The sequence below is a fragment of the Scyliorhinus torazame genome, chromosome 4, assembly GCF_047496885.1.
Source record: "Scyliorhinus torazame isolate Kashiwa2021f chromosome 4, sScyTor2.1, whole genome shotgun sequence".
NCBI classification, from domain to species: domain Eukaryota; kingdom Metazoa; phylum Chordata; class Chondrichthyes; order Carcharhiniformes; family Scyliorhinidae; genus Scyliorhinus; species Scyliorhinus torazame.
Window position 1 is genome coordinate 23,207,091 of NC_092710.1, and position 20,724 is coordinate 23,227,814.

General features: G+C 52.9%; 1 protein-coding gene across 1 annotated transcript in view; it reads right to left on the reverse strand.

The window, feature by feature from the left end:
- Window positions 1–236: 236 nt before the first annotated feature.
- Window positions 237–20,724, reverse strand: part of LOC140410149 (AMP deaminase 3-like) — a 207,368-nt gene continuing 186,880 nt past the window's right edge. The window contains exons 10-14 of the mRNA XM_072498109.1: window positions 18,995–19,155; window positions 16,807–16,927; window positions 15,491–15,664; window positions 14,177–14,287; window positions 237–5,581 (exon numbers count right to left, since the gene is read on the reverse strand). Of these exons, the coding sequence (XP_072354210.1) occupies window positions 5,429–5,581; window positions 14,177–14,287; window positions 15,491–15,664; window positions 16,807–16,927; window positions 18,995–19,155 (720 nt within the window). The 3' untranslated portion in view covers window positions 237–5,428. The remainder of the gene's footprint in view (window positions 5,582–14,176; window positions 14,288–15,490; window positions 15,665–16,806; window positions 16,928–18,994; window positions 19,156–20,724) is intronic.

Consider the following 20,724-nt stretch of genomic DNA (forward strand, 5'->3'; position numbering starts at 1 on the left):
CCGAGTTTCCGCCTGGCTTTGAGACAACTATGCCAAACCTCCTCCAAACCTTCTCCGCTACAAGCTGGACAATCCCAACATCTCCCGTCTCTCCGTATTGCCCCTTCACCCCCGCCCCCCCTCTCCCCCCTCTCCCCCCTCACTGTCCTGGTTCCTCCGCAAACCGCACCCCCACAATTATTCAAAAGGGGGGGGGGGCAATAGGTGAAGTGTATCTGCAGGAGTGAAATCAATACTTTTTTTTTTAAAGTTGAAACAATTACTCTTTATTTTGAGCAAGAAATATACAGGAAATACAACTGCATAACAACCAGCTAATACCTGCTACCCACGTTAACTGTCCCACCCTCCCGCAACACACAAGGCAGACAAAGACAGAGGGGGCGGAAAGGGGTAAAAAAATATTAAGGCTCTCGGTGAAAAGATAAGTCTTTGCTTCCAATGGCGGTCCTTTCGCATATATTCCTCACAGCATGCTTGCTGGTTAAAGTCTCTGGTCTACAGCTGGTCTTCCTTTGCAGTCATTCATTCAGGGTCCCCGCAGCTGAGAAAATCCAGCACTTACTGGCAGAGGCTTTCTAAAGAGACATTTTATTTCTGATCAGGCTGGGCCTTCAGCTCTGGGTTGACCAGCAGGTCCGCGCCTCTCTGCATAGCCACTTCATTTCACATCAAACCTTCCCCTCAGCTCGTGGCTTCACTTCAGGCCTTTTCAATCTCGAGAGGACGACACCCGGACTTGCTGGAGAGAGAGAGTCAGTCGCCCCACAGTAGCCTTCGGAAGAGGACCAGGTCGATCTATTTGGAGAGTTAGTTCGATCCCTCCATGCAGGGAAACAAAAAACAGAACCTCGTGACTCTGAAAAGAGTCCAATGGGATAATACCTAATCACCACCTGTTACCGCGCAGAGCTCAGCCTTTCGGGGCTCAATCATTGGCCACCGGCCGAATCAATCAAACCGAGTCATCCCCGACACGGGCCAGCCTGAAATCGCCGGTCTAAAACAGCACAGCCTCCGTCGAAGCCAGCACCTCTTGGTACCAAGGCCCACATCTGTTGTGGCTTGAGGTGACGTTCAAATCCTGCTCGGGAAAATGCACGCAGCTCAGGGAGGCAGAGAAACACGCAGTGTCTTCGCTCAATCTCATTGGATGTAGTCAAGGGAAATGCCAGTTGAACGTTGAAAGAGTCAACACATCCTCAGGTCTTGATTTGCGCCTCGATGCGCAATTTGATTTTGCTGTTCCTTTCGCAGGGTGTGGTCCATCCCTCACCATCCTCGAGAAGGCGGTGGTCAGCTGCCTTCCTGAACTGCTGCAGGGTAAGCTTTGTTCGCATTCTCCCCCCTTGACGCCGTGACGCAGAGCGAGGGAGCAATGCAGAGCCAGAAAGAGAGAAAGGCAGACAGAGGGAGGCAGCTTATTTATATGCGTCCCAATGTTGTTTCCTTGCTGAAATAATAGCTAACGTTCCAAAAGAGCCCCACTAATTATCCGTAATGTGGCGACTGGGGTCTTTTCACCGTCCCTTCATGGCAGTGTCAACGTAAGCCTACTTGTGACAATAAAGATTATTAATTTTTAATCATCCCTGAATATCAGCCGCATTTTACAGGAACAGGAAAAGGCAAATGGAATTTTTGCGTTGATTGCAAAAGGACTGGAGTGTAAAAGCAGAAAGGTGTTGTTGCAATTGTATAGGGTGTTGGTGAGACCACATCTGGAGTAGTGTGTCCAGTTTTGGTCCCCTTATTTGAGGAAGGATGTGGTGGCATTGGAGGCAGTTCAGAGAAGGTTCACCGCATCGATTACTCCGGGGATGAAAGGGTTGACGTATGAGGAGATAGTGAACAGTTTGGGCTCATACTCGCTGGAGTTTAGAAGGACGAGAAGGGGTCTGATCGAGGTGCATAAAATACTAAAAGGGATTGATAAAGTAAACGTCGACCAAATGTATCCCTTGCGGGGCAATCCAGAATGAGAGGTCACAGATACAGGTTGAGAGGCGGCAGATTTAGAGCTGAGATGAGGAGAAACGACTTCTCGGAGAGGGAGGCGAATTTGTGGAACTCGCTGCTCCATAGTGTGACAGAGTCCGAATCATTAACTTACTTCAAGGGGACAGGTATATTCCTGATAGGAGAATGGGCTAAAGGGATCTGGGGAACAGGTAGGGAGGTGGATTTGAGACCAGGGAGAGATCAGCCATGATCTGATTGAATGACGGAGCAGATTGAAAGGGCTAAATTGCCCACTTCAGACCCTAATTCCTATGTTCCTGTGATCCTCAACGTGAACATTCAAATTATTGATCTCCCTGAGGTACAGGCAAAGATAAATAAAGAAAACGAGACCGAATAAGAAAGAGAGGAAAACGGGTAGAAACAGAGAGAGCAAGAGAGAGAATGGAAAGGGAGACAAAGAATGAAAGATAAACAAAGAGAGAGAGAGAGAGACACAGAAGGAGAACCAGAGACAGAGAGGGATAATGGTAGAGTGGGAAACAGAGAGAGGGATAGACAGAAGGAGAAATGGAGAAAAACAGGAACATAGAGAAAGATAGAGAGAGAAACAGACATAGAGAGGATTAGAGACAGAGAGAGGGATAGAGACGGCGTGAAAAACAGACAGAAACAGAGATAGCGAGAGGGATAGAGATCGGCCGGCACGGTGACATGGTGGTTAGCACTGCTGCCTCACAGCTCCAGGGACCCGGGTTCAATTCTGGCCTTGGGTGACTGTGCGAAGTTTGCCCTTTCTCCGGGCGCTCCGGTTTCCTCCCCCAATCCAAAGATGTTCAGGCTAGGTGGATCGGCCATGATCAATTGCCCCTTAGTGTCCGCAAGGATAGGTGGGGTTACTGGGTTACGGGGAGAGGGTGGAGGCATGGGCTTAAGTGGGGCGCTCTTCCCAAGGGCTGGCGCAGACTCAACGGGCCGAATGGCCTCCTTCTGCACTGCTGGGATTCTATGATTCCAAGATAGAGGATGAAATGGAGAGAAACGGAGATGGACAGAGGGATAGAGATAGAGGGAGGGAGAGAAACAAAGATGGAGAAGGAGAGAGAGAGGCAGAGGGAGGAGAGCGAGATAAACAGAAAAAAGCGAAGCTGGAGACGGAGGGAAACTGAGACAGAGAGAGGGATAGGGAGCGAGAAGGAGGCGGACAGGAACACACTGAGTGAAAGGCAGGGACATAAAGCAGACGAGAATAAGAATGAGGCCATGAGACACAGTCAGGGCAAGAGAGGGAGTGAGGGAGGGAGAGATGAAGGAAGAGACGGCGAATGATAGATGGCGTGAGGAAGGGACAGAGACCAAAAGGAGACCGAGAACCCGAGTAACAGGCAGACAAACAGACGGAGAAGCGGAAACACTTCCAAGATCCAATCCCGAATGATTCCAGCTCCACTTGGCATTCCCGGGGGATCAGTGGGATATGGGCGGGGACTTTGTTGAACCCACCGGCTCAAGAGGCCGAAATTTCAGCCTGGATTAGACGAGCTTGTGCCGGGCGCACGACCTTCTGAGCCACAGGTGAGAGGTCGGCACACTGCCGACAAAGAGTAAAGGTGATGGCTTGGCTCCGAAAGCCTTCGGGTGACTTTTACGGCCACTCCCGTTCCCTCCCCTTTAATTGGGAGATTCCTCTTTCGTACAAGAGGAGACAGGATTGGGATTCTCAAAGCGCCTGCAGTGGGATTCGAACCCACGGCCCTCGTCACCGCTAAGCCCCAGTAGCAGGGCCCACTCCACCAAGCCGGCGTGCGGACTTAAACCATACAGTGCAGAAGGCGGCCATTCGGCCCATCGAGTCTGCACCGACCCACTTAAGCCCGCACTTCCGCCCTATCCCCGTAACCCAATAACCCCTCCTAACCTTTTTTGGACACTAAGGGCAATTTATCACGGCCAATCCACCTAACCCGCACGTCTTTGGGCTGTGGGGTCTCCCCCTGTTGAGCATGGTGGACACAGGGGCTCACCAACGTTCAACTGGACCCTTGTCATTCGCACCACCCATGGGCCAGGCAATGACCATCTCCGACAAGCGAGGATCTAACCATCACCCCTTGGCATTCAATGGCATCACCATCGCTGAATCGCCCACAATCAACATCCTGGGGGTTACCATTGATCAGAAACTGAACTGGGCCCAGCCACATTAATACTGTGGGTACCAGGGCAGGTCAGAGGCTGGGAATCCTGCAGAGGGTAACTCACCTCCTGACCCCCCCCCCCCCCCCCCCACCAAAGCCTGTCCACCATCGACAAGGCACAAGTCAGGAGTGTGAGGGAATACTCTCCACTTGCCTGGGTGAGCACAGCTCCAACAACACTCGAGAAGCTCAACACCATCCAGGTCAAAGCAGCCCCGCTTGATTGCTCCCCCTTCCACAAACATTCGCTCCCTCCCCCGCCGACGCACAGTGTCAGCCGTGTGTCCCAGCTACAAGATGCACCGCAGCAACTCACCAAGGCTCCTTCGACAGCACCTTCCAAACCCACGCCCACTACCATCTAGAAGGACAAGAGCAGCAGATACCTGGGAACCCCACCGCCTTGACAAGTACATGAATAGGATGGGAATAGAGGGATTCGGACCCCGGAAGTGTGGAAGAATTTAGTTTAGACGGGTAGCATGGTCGGCGCAGACTTGGAGGGCCGAAGGGCCTGTTCCTGTGCTGTACTTTTCTTTGTTCTTTGTTCCTCACCACCCTGACTGGGAAATATTTAGGCCGTTCCTTCACTGTCGCTGGGGGCAACATCCTGGAACTCCCTCCCTAACAGCACGGTGGGTGTACCTACACCTCAGGGACTGCAGCGGCTTCAAGAAGGCAGCTCACCCAACACCTTCTCAAGGGGCAACGAGTGATGGACAACAAATGCAGGCCTAGCCAGCCAAGCCCACTTCCTGTACATGAAGAGAAAGTGAGGGAGGCAGGAAGGCGACTGGAGTTAAGGCCACAATAATATCGGCCATGAGCTGATTGTTTAATTCCCCCAGAGCCGCTGCAGTCCGTGTTATGGAGGTATTATTGGGTGGCGGAGTAGGCTGGGTGGGTCGATTGGCCTACTCTTGCTGCTATGACTCATCGCCTCAGGAGGTCAGGATTAACAGGTGGAATAGGACACACAAGGGCAACTGCTCACCAAAAAAACTCAACACGAGGGGGTAGGTTGTGAAGGGGTGAGTTAAAGGGATGCACAGAGAGAGAGAGACAGGGAGGAAGAGTTGGGAAGAGAGTAGGGATGGGAAGATCCGGGAGGAGAGATGGAATCTGTTCAGGAACCTGTGGAGACTGGAGACGGTAACGAGGGGGAGAGAGAGAAATGGAGAGGAGGACGGAGGGCAGTGATGGAGGATGGAGGAGGTATGAAGGAGGGGGCAGAGATACAGGGCTTGTGGATAGAGGGTGACACATGCTCACGCTTTCCCAGACTGGGACAGGATCTTCAGCTCTTGGTTCCAGCTCTCAAACCGGAACGCGATTCGGATCTGGGAGACGTTCGAACGGTGCATGTCATTCCCCTCGGGACCATCCTTCAGGTAGTTCACGCCCAGGAAATTCTGTTTCTCCTGTCGGCACACAAAATTAATGAAGAGTTAAGAGGCGGAGAAAACGGACACAGAACCCTCATTCCCCAGTACAGAAACCTCACTCCCTGAATACAGAGTCCTCACTCTGAACACAGAGTCCTCACTCTGAACACAGAGTCCTCACTCCCTGAACACAGAGTCCTCACGCTGAACACATGTCCTCACTCTGAACACAGAGTCCTCACTCCCTGAACACAGAGTCCTCACTCTGAACACAGAGTCCTCACTCTGAACACAGAGTCCTCACTCCCTGAACACAGAGTCCTCTCCCTGAACACATGTCCTCACTCTGAACACAGAGTCCTCACTCTGAACACAGAGTCCTCACTCCCTGAACACAGAGTCCTCACTCTGAACACAGAGTCCTCACTCTGAACACAGAGTCCTCACTCTGAACACAGAGTCCTCACTCCCTGAACACAGAGTCCTCACTCTGAACACAGAGTCCTCACTCTGAACACAGAGTCCTCACTCTGAACACAGAGTCCTCACTCTGAACACAGAGTCCTCACTCTGAACACAGAGTCCTCACTCCCTGAACACAGAGTCCTCACTCCCTGAACACAGAGTCCTCACTCTGAACACAGAGTCCTCACTCCCTGAACACAGAGTCCTCACTCTGAACACAGAGTCCTCACTCTGAACACAGAGTCCTCACTCTGAACACAGAGTCCTCACTCCCTGAACACAGAGTCCTCACTCTGAACACAGAGTCCTCACTCTGAACACAGAGTCCTCACCCTGAACACAGAGTCCTCACTCCCTGAACACAGAGTCCTCACTCTGAACACAGAGTCCTCACTCTGAACACAGAGTCCTCACTCTGAACACAGAGTCCTCACTCCCTGAACACAGAGTCCTCACTCCCTGAACACAGAGTCCTCACTCTGAACACAGAGTCCTCACTCCCTGAACACAGAGTCCTCACTCCCTGAACACAGAGTCCTCACTCTGAACACAGAGTCCTCACTCCCTGAACACAGAGTCTTCTCCCTGAACACAGAGTCCTCACTCCCTGAACACAGAGTCCTCACTCTGAACACAGAGTCCTCACTCCCTGAACACAGAGTCCTCACTCTGAACACAGAGTCCTCACCCTGAACACAGAGTCCTCACCCTGAACACAGAGTCCTCACTCCCTGAACACAGAGTCCTCACTCTGAACACAGAGTCCTCACTCTGAACACAGAGTCCTCACTCTGAACACAGAGTCCTCACTCTGAACACAGAGTCCTCACTCTGAACACAGAGTCCTCACTCTGAACACAGAGTCCTCACTCCCTGAACACAGAGTCCTCTCCCTGAACACAGAGTCCTCACTCCCTGAACACAGAGTCCTCACTCCCTGAACACAGAGTCCTCACTCTGAACACAGAGTCCTCACTCCCTGAACACAGAGTCCTCACTCTGAACACAGAGTCCTCACTCTGAACACAGAGTCCTCACTCTGAACACAGAGTCCTCACTCTGAACACAGAGTCCTCACTCTGAACACAGAGTCCTCACTCTGAACACAGAGTCCTCACTCTGAACACAGAGTCCTCACTCCCTGAACACAGAGTCCTCACTCTGAACAGAGTCCTCACTCTGAACACAGAGTCCTCACTCCCTGAACACAGAGTCCTCACTCCCTGAACACAGAGTCCTCACTCTGAACACAGAGTCCTCACTCTGAACACAGAGTCCTCACTCTGAACACAGAGTCCTCACTCCCTGAACACAGAGTCCTCACTCCCTGAACACAGAGTCCTCACTCTGAACACAGAGTCCTCTCCCTGAACACAGAGTCCTCACTCCCTGAACACAGAGTCCTCACTCCCTGAACACAGAGTCCTCACTCCCTGAACACAGAGTCCTCACTCTGAACGCAGAGTCCTCACTCCCTGAACACAGAGTCCTCACTCTGAACACAGAGTCCTCACTCCCTGAACACAGAGTCCTCACTCCCTGAACACAGAGTCCTCACTCCCTGAACACAGAGTCCTCACTCTGAACGCAGAGTCCTCACTCCCTGAACACAGAGTCCTCACTCTGAACACAGAGTCCTCACTCTGAACACAGAGTCCTCACTCTGAACACAGAGTCCTCACTCTGAACACAGAGTCCTCACTCTGAACACAGAGTCCTCACTCCCTGAACACAGAGTCCTCACTCCCTGAACACTTGTCCTCACTCTGAACACAGAGCCCTCACTCTGAACACAGAGTCCTCACTCTGAACACAGAGTCCTCACTCCCTGAATACAGAGTCCTCACTCTGAACACAGAGTCCTCACTCTGAACACAGAGTCCTCACTCTGAACACAGAGTCCTCACTCCCTGAACACAGAGTCCTCACTCCCTGAACACAGAGTCCTCACTCTGAACACAGAGTCCTCACTCCCTGAACACAGAGTCCTCACTCTGAACACAGAGTCCTCACTCCCTGAACACAGAGTCCTCACTCTGAACACAGAGTCCTCACTCTGAACACAGAGTCCTCACCCTGAACACAGAGTCCTCACGCTGAACACAGAGTCCTCACTCTGAACACAGAGTCCTCACCCTGAACACAGAGTCCTCACTCTGAACACAGAGTCCTCACTCCCTGAACACAGAGTCCTCACTCTGAACACAGAGTCCTCACTCCCTGAACACAGAGTCCTCACTCTGAACACAGAGTCCACACTCTGAACACAGAGTCCTCACTCTGAACGCAGAGTCCTCACTCTGAACACAGAGTCCTCACTCCCTGAACACAGAGTCCTCACTCTGAACACAGAGTCCACACTCTGAACACAGAGTCCACACTCTGAACACAGAGTCCTCACTCTGAACACAGAGTCCTCACTCTGAACACAGAGTCCTCACTCCCTGAACACAGAGTCCTCACTCTGAACACAGAGTCCTCACTCTGAACACAGAGTCCTCACTCCCTGAACACAGAGTCCTCACTCTGAACACAGAGTCCTCACTCTGAACACAGAGTCCTCACCCTGAACACAGAGTCCTCACTCCCTGAACACAGAGTCCTCACTCTGAACACAGAGTCCTCACTCTGAACACAGAGTCCTCACTCTGAACACAGAGTCCTCACTCTGAACACAGAGTCCTCACTCTGAACACAGAGTCCTCACTCTGAACACAGAGTCCTCACTCCCTGAACACAGAGTCCTCACTCCCTGAACACAGAGTCCTCACTCTGAACACAGAGTCCTCACTCCCTGAACACAGAGTCCTCACTCTGAACACAGAGTCCTCACCCTGAACACAGAGTCCTCACTCCCTGAACACAGAGTCCTCACTCCCTGAACACAGAGTCCTCACTCTGAACACAGAGCCCTCACTCCCTGAACACAGAGTCCTCACTCTGAACACAGAGTCCTCACTCTGAACACAGAGTCCTCACTCTGAACACAGAGTCCTCACTCCCTGAACACAGAGTCCTCACTCTGAACACAGAGTCCTCACCCTGAACACAGAGTCCTCACTCCCTGAACACAGGGTCCTCACTCTGAACACAGAGTCCTCACTCTGAACACAGAGTCCTCACTCTGAACACAGAGTCCTCACTCCCTGAACACAGAGTCCTCACTCCCTGAACACAGAGTCCTCACTCCCTGAACACAGAGTCCTCACTCCCTGAACACAGAGTCCTCACTCTGAACACAGAGTCCTCACTCTGAACACAGAGTCCTCACTCTGAACACAGAGTCCTCACTCTGAACACAGAGTCCTCACTCCCTGAACACAGAGTCCTCACTCCCTGAACACAGAGTCCTCACTCTGAACACAGAGTCCTCACTCTGAACACAGAGTCCTCACTCTGAACACAGAGTCCTCACTCTGAACACAGAGTCCTCACTCCCTGAACACAGAGTCCTCACTCCCTGAACACAGAGTCCTCACTCTGAACACAGAGTCCTCACTCTGAACACAGAGTCCTCACTTCCTGAACACAGAGTCCTCACTCTGAACACAGAGTCCTCACTTCCTGAACACAGAGTCCTCACTCCCTGAACACAGAGTCCTCACTCTGAACACAGAGTCCTCACTCCCTGAACACAGAGTCCTCACTCTGAACACAGAGTCCTCACTCTGAACACAGAGTCCTCACTCTGAACACAGAGTCCTCACTTCCTGAACACAGAGTCCTCACTCTGAACACAGAGTCCTCACTCCCTGAACACAGAGTCCTCACTCCCTGAACACAGAGTCCTCACTCCCTGAACACAGAGTCCTCACTCTGAACACAGAGTCCTCACTCCCTGAACACAGAGTCCTCACTCTGAACACAGAGTCCTCACCCTGAACACAGAGTCCTCACTCCCTGAACACAGAGTCCTCACTCCCTGAACACAGAGTCCTCACTCTGAACACAGAGCCCTCACTCCCTGAACACAGAGTCCTCACTCTGAACACAGAGTCCTCACTCTGAACACAGAGTCCTCACTCTGAACACAGAGTCCTCACTCCCTGAACACAGAGTCCTCACTCTGAACACAGAGTCCTCACCCTGAACACAGAGTCCTCACTCCCTGAACACAGGGTCCTCACTCTGAACACAGAGTCCTCACTCTGAACACAGAGTCCTCACTCCCTGAACACAGAGTCCTCACTCCCTGAACACAGAGTCCTCACTCCCTGAACACAGAGTCCTCACTCCCTGAACACAGAGTCCTCACTCTGAACACAGAGTCCTCACTCTGAACACAGAGTCCTCACTCTGAACACAGAGTCCTCACTCTGAACACAGAGTCCTCACTCCCTGAACACAGAGTCCTCACTCCCTGAACACAGAGTCCTCACTCTGAACACAGAGTCCTCACTTTGAACACAGAGTCCTCACTCTGAACACAGAGTCCTCACTCTGAACACAGAGTCCTCACTCTGAACACAGAGTCCTCACTCCCTGAACACAGAGTCCTCACTCCCTGAACACAGAGTCCTCACTCTGAACACAGAGTCCTCACTCTGAACACAGAGTCCTCACTTCCTGAACACAGAGTCCTCACTCTGAACAGAGTCCTCACTCTGAACACAGAGTCCTCACTCTGAACACAGAGTCCTCACTCCCTGAACACAGAGTCCTCACTCTGAACACAGAGTCCTCACTCTGAACACAGAGTCCTCACCCTGAACACAGAGTCCTCACTCTGAACACAGAGTCCTCACTCCCTGAACACAGAGTCCTCACTCTGAACACAGAGTCCTCACTCCCTGAACACAGAGTCCTCACTCCCTGAACACAGAGTCCTCACTCCCTGAACACAGAGTCCTCACTCCCTGAACACAGAGTCCTCACTCCCTGAACACAGAGTCCTCACTCCCTGAACACAGAGTCCTCACTCTGAACACAGAGTCCTCACTCTGAACACAGAGTCCTCACTCCCTGAACACAGAGTCCTCACTCTGAACACAGAGTCCTCACTCTGAACACAGAGTCCTCACTCTGAACACAGAGTCCTCACTCCCTGAACACAGAGTCCTCACTCCCTGAACACAGAGTCCTCACTCTGAACACAGAGTCCTCACTCCCTGAACACAGAGTCCTCACTCTGAACACAGAGTCCTCACTCCCTGAACACAGAGTCCTCACTCCCTGAACACAGAGTCCTCACTCCCTGAACACAGAGTCCTCACTCCCTGAACACAGAGTCCTCACTCCCTGAACACAGAGTCCTCACTCTGAACACAGAGTCCTCACCCTGAACACAGAGTCCTCACTCTGAACACAGAGTCCTCACTCTGAACACAGAGTCCTCACTCTGAACACAGAGTCCTCACTCTGAACACAGAGTCCTCACTCCCTGAACACAGAGTCCTCACTCCCTGAACACAGAGTCCTCACTCTGAACACAGAGTCCTCACTCCCTGAACACAGAGTCCTCACTCTGAACACAGAGTCCTCACTCCCTGAACACAGAGTCCTCACTCCCTGAACACAGAGTCCTCACACTGAACACAGAGTCCTCACTCTGAACACAGAGTCCTCACTCTGAACACAGAGTCCTCACTCTGAACACAGAGTCCTCACTCCCTGAACACAGAGTCCTCACTCCCTGAACACAGAGTCCTCACTCTGAACACAGAGTCCTCACCCTGAACACAGAGTCCTCACTCCCTGAACACAGGGTCCTCACTCTGAACACAGAGTCCTCACTCTGAACACAGAGTCCTCACACTGAACACAGAGTCCTCACTCTGAACACAGAGTCCTCACTCCCTGAACACAGAGTCCTCACTCCCTGAACACAGAGTCCTCACTCTGAACACAGAGTCCTCACTCCCTGAACACAGAGTCCTCACTCTGAACACAGAGTCCTCACTCTGAACACAGAGTCCTCACACTGAACACAGAGTCCTCACTCTGAACACAGAGTCCTCACTCTGAACACAGAGTCCTCACTCCCTGAACACAGAGTCCTCACTCCCTGAACACAGAGTCCTCACTCTGAACACAGAGTCCTCACTCTGAACACAGAGTCCTCACTCTGAACACAGAGTCCTCACTCCCTGAACACAGAGTCCTCACTCTGAACACAGAGTCCTCACCCTGAACACAGAGTCCTCACTCCCTGAACACAGAGTCCTCACTCCCTTAACACAGAGTCCTCACTCTGAACACAGAGTCCTCACTCCCTGAACACAGAGTCCTCACTCTGAACACAGAGTCCTCACTCTGAACACAGAGTCCTCACTCCCTGAACACAGAGTCCTCACTCTGAACACAGAGTCCTCACTCTGAACACAGAGTCCTCACTCCCTGAACACAGAGTCCTCACTCTGAACACAGAGTCCTCACTCTGAACACAGAGTCCTCACTCTGAACACAGAGTCCTCACTCTGAACACAGAGTCCTCACTCCCTGAACACAGAGTCCTCACTCTGAACACAGAGTCCTCACTCTGAACACAGAGTCCTCACTCCCTGAACACAGAGTCCTCACTCTGAACACAGAGTCCTCACTCCCTGAACACAGAGTCCTCACTCCCTGAACACAGAGTCCTCACTCTGAACACAGAGTCCTCACTCTGAACACAGAGTCCTCACTCCCTGAACACAGAGTCCTCACTCTGAACACAGAGTCCTCACCCTGAACACAGAGTCCTCACTCCCTGAACACAGAGTCCTCACTCTGAACACAGAGTCCTCACTCCCTGAACACAGAGTCCTCACTCTGAACACAGAGTCCTCACTCTGAACACAGAGTCCTCACTCCCTGAACACAGAGTCCTCACTCTGAACACAGAGTCCTCACTCTGAACACAGAGTCCTCACTCTGAACACAGAGTCCTCACTCTGAACACAGAGTCCTCACTCTGAACACAGAGTCCTCACTCTGAACACAGAGTCCTCACTCTGAACACAGAGTCCTCACTCCCTGAACACAGAATCCTCACTCTGAACACAGAGTCCTCACTCTGAACACAGAGTCCTCACTCCCTGAACACAGAGTCCTCACTCCCTGAACACAGAGTCCTCACTCTGAACACAGAGTCCTCACTCTGAACACAGAGTCCTCACTCTGAACACAGAGTCCTCACTCTGAACACAGAGTCCTCACTCTGAACACAGAGTCCTCACTCCCTGAACACAGAGTCCTCACTCTGAACACAGAGTCCTCACTCTGAACACAGAGTCCTCACTCTGAACACAGAGTCCTCACTCTGAACACAGAGTCCTCACTCTGAACACAGAGTCCTCACTCTGAACACAGAGTCCTCACTCTGAACACAGAGTCCTCACTCTGAACACAGAGTCCTCACTCTGAACACAGAGTCCTCACTCTGAACACAGAGTCCTCACTCCCTGAACACAGAGTCCTCACTCCCTGAACACAGAGTCCTCACTCTGAACACAGAGTCCTCACTCTGAACACAGAGTCCTCACTCTGAACACAGAGTCCTCACTCTGAACACAGAGTCCTCACTCTGAACACAGAGTCCTCACTATGAACACAGAGTCCTCACTCTGAACACAGAGTCCTCACTCCCTGAACACAGAGTACTCACTCTGAACACAGAGTCCTCACTCTGAACACAGAGTCCTCACTCCCTGAACACAGAGTCCTCACTCTGAACACAGAGTCCTCACTCTGAACACAGAGTCCTCACACTGAACACAGAGTCCTCACTCTGAACACAGAGTCCTCACACTGAACATAGAGTGCTCACTTCCTGAACACAGAAACCCACGCAGACACGGGGAGAACGCGCAGACTCCGCACAGACAGACGCCCCAGGGCGGATTTGGCGCCGCGTGACAGCAGTGCTAACCACTGTGTCACCACGCTGTTCCCCCGTGGAAGACAGAGAACAGGAGGAAGGGTGTAGAGAGAGAGAGAGAGAGAGAAAGAGAGAGAGAAACAGGGCGTTGGGGAGAGAGAGGGAGAGAGTTGGGAGAGTGAGAGTGGTTTAAAGAGAGAGGGGACGGGGGAGGGGGGGGGGGGTGAGGAGAGGTAGAATAGGAGGAGAAGGAGACAGAGAGAGCGAGAAAGAGGAGGCGAGAGAGAGAGAGAGCGAGAGAGAGACATGCAGAGAGTCAAAGGTTTGCCCGTGTGTCTGGGCTCCGGGTTACTGTAACAGCTCCTGACCTGGTGTGACAAACCACTCTGTTTGACACTGTTCCGGGCAATCTCGCACATGTCACAAGTGGTCAGCTTCCAGAACTGAGCTGCCACCGCATATTCCTCGATCAAAGGCTCCTGCAGGGAGTGGGGGGGGGGGGGGGGGGGGGCGGGGGGAGAGAATGAGATGGTTAGAAACTGGGGAGGGTGGGAAAATGCAGGGGTAAATATATCACACTGAGAACATGCATAGAAAATCGAAGGAGGAGGAGGCCCTTCGAGCCTGCGCTTCTCCCCCATTGATCTGAGCCTCCGTAAGGGCGAGGGGCCTATGCGACGGGACGTTTTCAAGCCTGTACTTCCAACAGGCCCTGCCCGCTGTACCTGTACAAACGTTGGAGAAACGCGGACATTAGTCCCTGATGCTGACTCAACTAAAGCAGATGAAGCAGGAGGCCTTGGCTAAAAGCAGGCTAACTCAGCAGTAGGCCGAGATTGCAGCCTGGGCCTTTCCTGCGCGTGTGAGGGCCCAAGACGAACACAGTTTTGCATCTTCATTTCCAGGTTTTATTGGAGATAGACAGATTTCTGATTTAAAAAGCGGGTTAAGGGCGTGTGTGTGTGTGTGTGTGTGTGTGTGTATAGGAGGGGAGGTGGGGCTGGTACGGTGCGGCCGCTGTTCAGCATCCTGCAAGGGAAAACCGGGAAAACTTGGAAATGACTCGACACGGTTCCATTTCCAGGCCAGTCTGGGCCAGTCAAGTCTCAATTTTGGCTGTTTTTTTTCACACTCCTCCGGAAACGTGGGCGAGCGACTGTCCCGTATCTTAAGGGTCGTCCCCGAAAAATCCTTTCTTTCCTTACAAGATAGAAGGAAGAAGGAGTCAGATCCCAGGAGGAATCGCTAATCCCGGCACCGCAGTTCCATTGCGGGGGCGCAAGGTGGACACGGGTTTACATCTTCATTTCCAGGTTTAATTGGAGATGGACAGATTTCCGATTCACCAAACGGGTTAAGGAGGTGCGGGGAATATGCAGGGGGGTGGGATTGAGACCAGGACGAGATTAGCCATGATCTGATTGAATGCCGGTGCGGGCCCCGAGGGGCTGAATTGGCCACTCCTGCTCCTAATTCCTTTTTTAGCGAGGACTGAGCCTGCAGGGGGGGGGAGGGGGGGGGGTAGCCTCGCCTTGGACGGGACCAGAAGATCTGACCGGCGCGAGGGAATGGAAAATCACTTCACACAACCCCCCCTCCCCGCCCAGCGGTTTACATTGTAAGCATGTCCCCCCTCCCCCCCCCGTCCCTCCGTCCCCCCAACCCGGTCCTTCGACACAAACCTTGGTGAAGTGGAAGAGCAAAGGGTCGTCAGTGGACAGAGAGACGACCAGGCCAGTCTGGAAGAGCTGGTAAAATGGACTGTGGCTGTACTCCAGGAACAGGCAGTTGTTGCTCAGTGGCGACATCGCAATTGGGATCTGGGCCAAGTAGTAGAGGTACTGGAGGGCTGGGTCCTGAGAGAGAAATAAGGAAGAGGGAGAGACAGAGAGAGGTAAGGTCAAACAATTAAACAGTCGTTTGTGTGTTAGCAAAGTTCCCTCCACTCTGTCCGCATCAAACACTCCCAGGACAGGTACAGCACGGGGTTAGATACAGAGTAAAGCTCCCTCCTCACTGTCCCCATCAAACACTCCCAGGACAGGTACACCACGGGGTTAGATACAGAGTGAAGCTCCCTCTACACTGTCCCCATCAAACACTCCCAGGACAGGTACAGCGTGGGGTTAGATACAGTGTAAAGCTCCCGCTACACTGTCCCCATCAAACACTCCCAGGACAGGTACAGCACGGGGTTAGATACAGAGTAAAGCTCCCTCTGCACTGTCCCCATCAAACACTCCCAGGACAGGTAAAGCACGGGGTTAGATACAGAGTAAAGCTCCCGCTACACTGTCCCCATCAAACACTCCCAGGACAGGTGCAGCATGGGGTTAGATACAGAGTAAAGCTCCCTCTACACTGTCCCCATCAAACACTCCCAGGACAGGTACAGCACGGGGTTAGATACAGAGTAAAGCTCCCTCTACACAGTCCCCATCAAACACTCCCAGGACAGGTACAGCACGGGGTTAGATACAGAGTAAAGCTCCCTCTACACTGTCCCCATCAAACACTCCCAGGACTGGTACAGCACGGGGTTAGATACAGAGTAAAGCTCCCTCTACACTGTCCCCATCAAACACTCCCAGGACAGGTACAGCACTGGGTTAGATACAGAGTAAAGCTGCCTCTACACTGTCCCCAATAAACACTCCCAGGACAGATACAGCACCGGGTTAGATACAGAGTAAAGCACCCTCTACACTGTCCCCATCAAACACTCCCAGGACAGGTACAGCACGGGGTTAGATACAGAGTAAAGCTCCCTCTACACTGCCCCATCAAACACTCCCAGGACAGGTACAGCACGGGGTTAGATACAGAGTAAAGCTCCCTCTACACAGTCCCCATCAAACTATCGAGTGTGAAGCTCGCTCTACATTTCCCTGGCCAGGACTGTATTGATCCGCAGTTTGACTGTCTCCTCTGCTGCCTGAAACCTCTGACTTTAGCGTGTAAGGCGGTAAACCCCCCCGTCTTACCCCTGTGCCCTTACCTTTTTAAGACGGAGTCCGTGTGAGATGTTGTCCGCCGTGAGGAATCCATCGACCAGATGTGTGTGGGACCCAGCCTCTCCGCAGTGCGGCCGGTACAGGAACGTGTTCATGCCCCGCTCCCTGGAAAATCAACCCCGGAATGTCAATCCCACAGCGGGTTCCTTAAAATCCCTCTCACCCCAACCAACACACACTCTCTCTCGCTGTCTGTCTCTCTCTCTCTGTCTGTCTGTCTCTCTCGCTGTCTGTCTCTCTCTCGCTGTCTGTCTCTCTCGCTGTCTGTCTCTCTCTCGCTGTCTGTCTCTCTCTCGCTGTCTGTCTCTCTCTCGCTGTCTGTCTCTCTCGCTGTCTGTCTCTCTCTCGCTGTCTGTCTCTCTCTCGCTGTCTGTCTCTCTCTCTCGCTGTCTGTCTCTCTCGCTGTCTGTCTCTCTCTCGCTGTCTGTCACTCTCTCGCTGTCTGTCTCTCTCTCGCTGTCTGTCTCTCTCGCTGTCTGTCTCTCTCTCGCTGTCTGTCTCTCTCTCGCTGTCTGTCTCTCTCTCGCTGTCTGTCTCTCTCTCGCTGTCTGTCTCTCTCGCTGTCTGTCTCTCTCGCTGTCTGTCTCTCTCTCGCTGTCTGTCTCTCTCTCGCTGTCTGTCTCTCTCGCTGTCTGTCTCTCTCGCTGTCTGTCTCTCTCTCGCTGTCTCTCTCTCTCGCTGTCTGTCTCTCTCTCGCTGTCTGTCTCTCTCTCGCTGTCTGTCTCTCTCTCGCTGTCTGTCTCTCTCTCGCTGTCTGTCTCTCTCTCGCTGTCTGTCTCTCTCGCTGTCTGTCTCTCTCTCGCTGTCTGTCTCTCTCTCGCTGTCTGTCTCTCTCTCGCTGTCTGTCTCTCTCTCGCTGTCTGTCTCTCTCTGTCTCCCTCTGTGGAGTGGAGTACAGAGAAGCTTGTGGATCCTCATCATGTGCACCTGGCCAGTGAAAATCGGCAGGCTATATGCACATACGCCCAGGTCCCCGCACAAATTGACGCACAAACAGACAGAGGGTAGGTGGCCACAAACGGGCGGTGGCCCGAAAGGCCTCCTTCTGTTCTGTAACCACACATACGTGCTCACAGGCACATATATAAACACTAACAGCTTTAGGCCGGCTGTTCAGCCTGGGACTTTCCTGCTCTGTGTGTGGCACTCAGTGTCACATTGGGTATAATCAGGCACTAGGCCGGGATTGGAGCCTGGGTCTTTCCTGCTCAGTGTGTGGCCCTCAGTGTCACATTGGGTATAATCAGGCACTAGGCCGGGATTGGAGCCTGGGTCTTTCCTGCTCTGTGTGTGGCACTCAGTGTCACATTGGGTATAATCAGGCACTAGGCCGGGATTGGAGCCTGGGTCTTTCCTGCTCTGTGTCTGGCACTCAGTGTCACATTGGGTATAATCAGGCACTAGGCCGGGATTGGAGCCTGGGTCTTTCCTGCTCTGTGTGTGGCACTCAGTGTCACATTGGGTATAATCAGGCACTAGGCCGGGATTGTAGCCTGGGTCTTTCCTGCTGCATGGGTATAGCCCTCAGTACCACATTGGGTACAATCAGGCACTAGGCCGGGATTGGAGCCTGGGTCTTTCCTGCTCCATGGGTATGGCCCTCAGTACCACATTGGGTACAATCAGGCACTAGGCCGGGACTGGAACCTGGGTCTTTCCTGCTCTGTGGATTAGGAGGAGGGGGAGGAGGAGGAGGAGGAGGGGTGTGGCAGGAAGAAGGGTACTCAGCACCACAATAGATTCATCTTCGAAGGAGATGGTGGCAGAGTGATAATGTCAGAGGACCAGCAGTCCAGAGGCACCTCTGAGGGGGACATGGGTTCAAATCCTAGTATTGCAGCTGCTGACGTTTAAATTCAATCAATTAGATCTGGAATATGAATCTATTCTCAATGATGGTGAACACAAAACTACCATCGATTGTCATTAAAATAAAACCCCATCTGGTTCACTAACGCCCCTTTGGGGAAGGAACGCTGCTGTCCTTACCCTGGTCTGGCCGACACGTGACTCGAGTCCGACAGCGATGGACTCGAATTCCCTTCTGAAAATGCCAAGGGAGCCCCTCAGTTCAAGGGGCAATCAGGGCTGGACAACAGGTGCTGGGCCTTGCCGGGGACACCCCCATCCCCATGACGGAGTAAAGGATTGAAAAGAAGCTAGTCGGGTTACCTGCGGAGATGATTCAGCACAGTGATGTTACTGAACATGTAATACTGATAGTAACTGTAGGGCGGGTTCTTCTTTGAGGTCCAGTTCGCCGGAAGAGGGAGCTCAGGGAAAAAGCCCTCGTCGGTTTTTGATTCATCGTCAACGCTGTCAAACGCTGTCACCTGGCGAACAGAGTACACCCTGGGTCAGTCAGTCCGTCAGTCAGCAGGAGACACGCAATCTAGGCCCTGGTCCCAATCCCCTGGAAAAGGAATATAGGCCCCAGCCCTCAATAACCACCAATTTGTGACAGAGCTCTGGTTAGAGGATGCCTGCAGAATCTGCATTCGGATACCAGGGCAAAGCACAGATTGGCCATGGAGAGGGATACGGTGCAGATACATCGGGGGAAAGAGCTAAGTAGTTATGACTTAACTTCCTTTGAGTTTAGTTGTTGAGGGGTTTACAAATCGAGATGTTGAAGATGAAGAAAGTGGCTAATTATTTCTCTCCGGTGGGGGAGCTATTGAAGAGTGGTCCTGGTGGGGGGATTATCTCCTCCTGTTCCTGTGTAACAGGTTGGAGAAGGGTCTGAATGAGGCCTCCTCCTGTTCCTGTGTAACAGGCTGGAGAAGAGGCTGAATGGGGCCTCCTCCTGTTGCTGTGTAAGAGGCTGGAGAAGGGGCTGAATGGGGCCTCCTCCTGTTCCTGTGTAACAGGCTGGATAAGGGGCTGAATGGGGCCTCCTCCAGTTGCTGTGTAACAGGCTAGAGAAGGGGCTGAATGGGGCCTCCTCCTGTTGTTGTGTCACAGGCTGGAGAAGGGGCTGAATGGGGCCTCCTCCTGTTGCAGTGTAACAGGCTGGAGAAGGGGCTGAATGGGGCCACCTCCTGTTGCTGTGTAAGAGGCTGGAGAAGGGGCTGAATGGGGCCTCCTCCTGTTGCTGTGTAACAGGCTGGAGAAGGGGCTGAATGGGGCCTCCTCCTGTTGCTGTGTAACAGGCTGGAGAAGTGGCTGAATGGGGCCTCCTCCTGTTCCTGTGTAACAGGCTGGAGAAGGGGCTGAATGGGGCCTCCTCCTGGTCCTGTGTAACAGGCTGGAGAAGGGGCTGAATGGGGCCTCCTCCTGTTCCTGTGTCACAGGCTGGAGAAGGGGCTGAATGGGGCCTCCTCCTGTTCCTGTGTAACAGGCTGGAGAAGGGGCTGAATGGGGCCTCCTCCTGTTGCTGTGTAACAGGCTGGAGAAGGGGCTGAATGGGGCCTCCACCTGTTCCTGTGTAACAGGCTGGAGAAGGGGCTGAATGGGGCCTCCTCTGTTTCTGTGTAACAGGCTGGAGAAGGGGCTGAATGGGGCCTCCTCCTGTTGCTGTGTAACAGGCTGGAGAAGGGGCTGAATGGGGCCTCCACCTGTTCCTGTGTAACAGGCTGGAGAAGGGGCTGAATGGGGCCTCCTCTGTTTCTGTGTAACAGGCTGGAGAAGGGGCTGAATGGGGCCTCCTCCTGTTCATGTGTAACAGGCTGGAGAAGGGGCTGAATGGGGCCTCCTCCTGTTCCTGTGTAACAGGCTGGAGAAGGCGCTGAATGGGGCCTCCTGTTCCTGTGTAACAGGCTGGAGAAGGGGCTGAATGGGGCCTCCTCCTGTTCCTGTGTAACAGGCTGGAGAAGGGGCTGAATGGGGCCTCCTCCTGTTCCTGTGTAACAGGCTGGAGAAGGGGCTGAATGGGGCCTCCTCCTGTTCCTGTGTAACAGGCT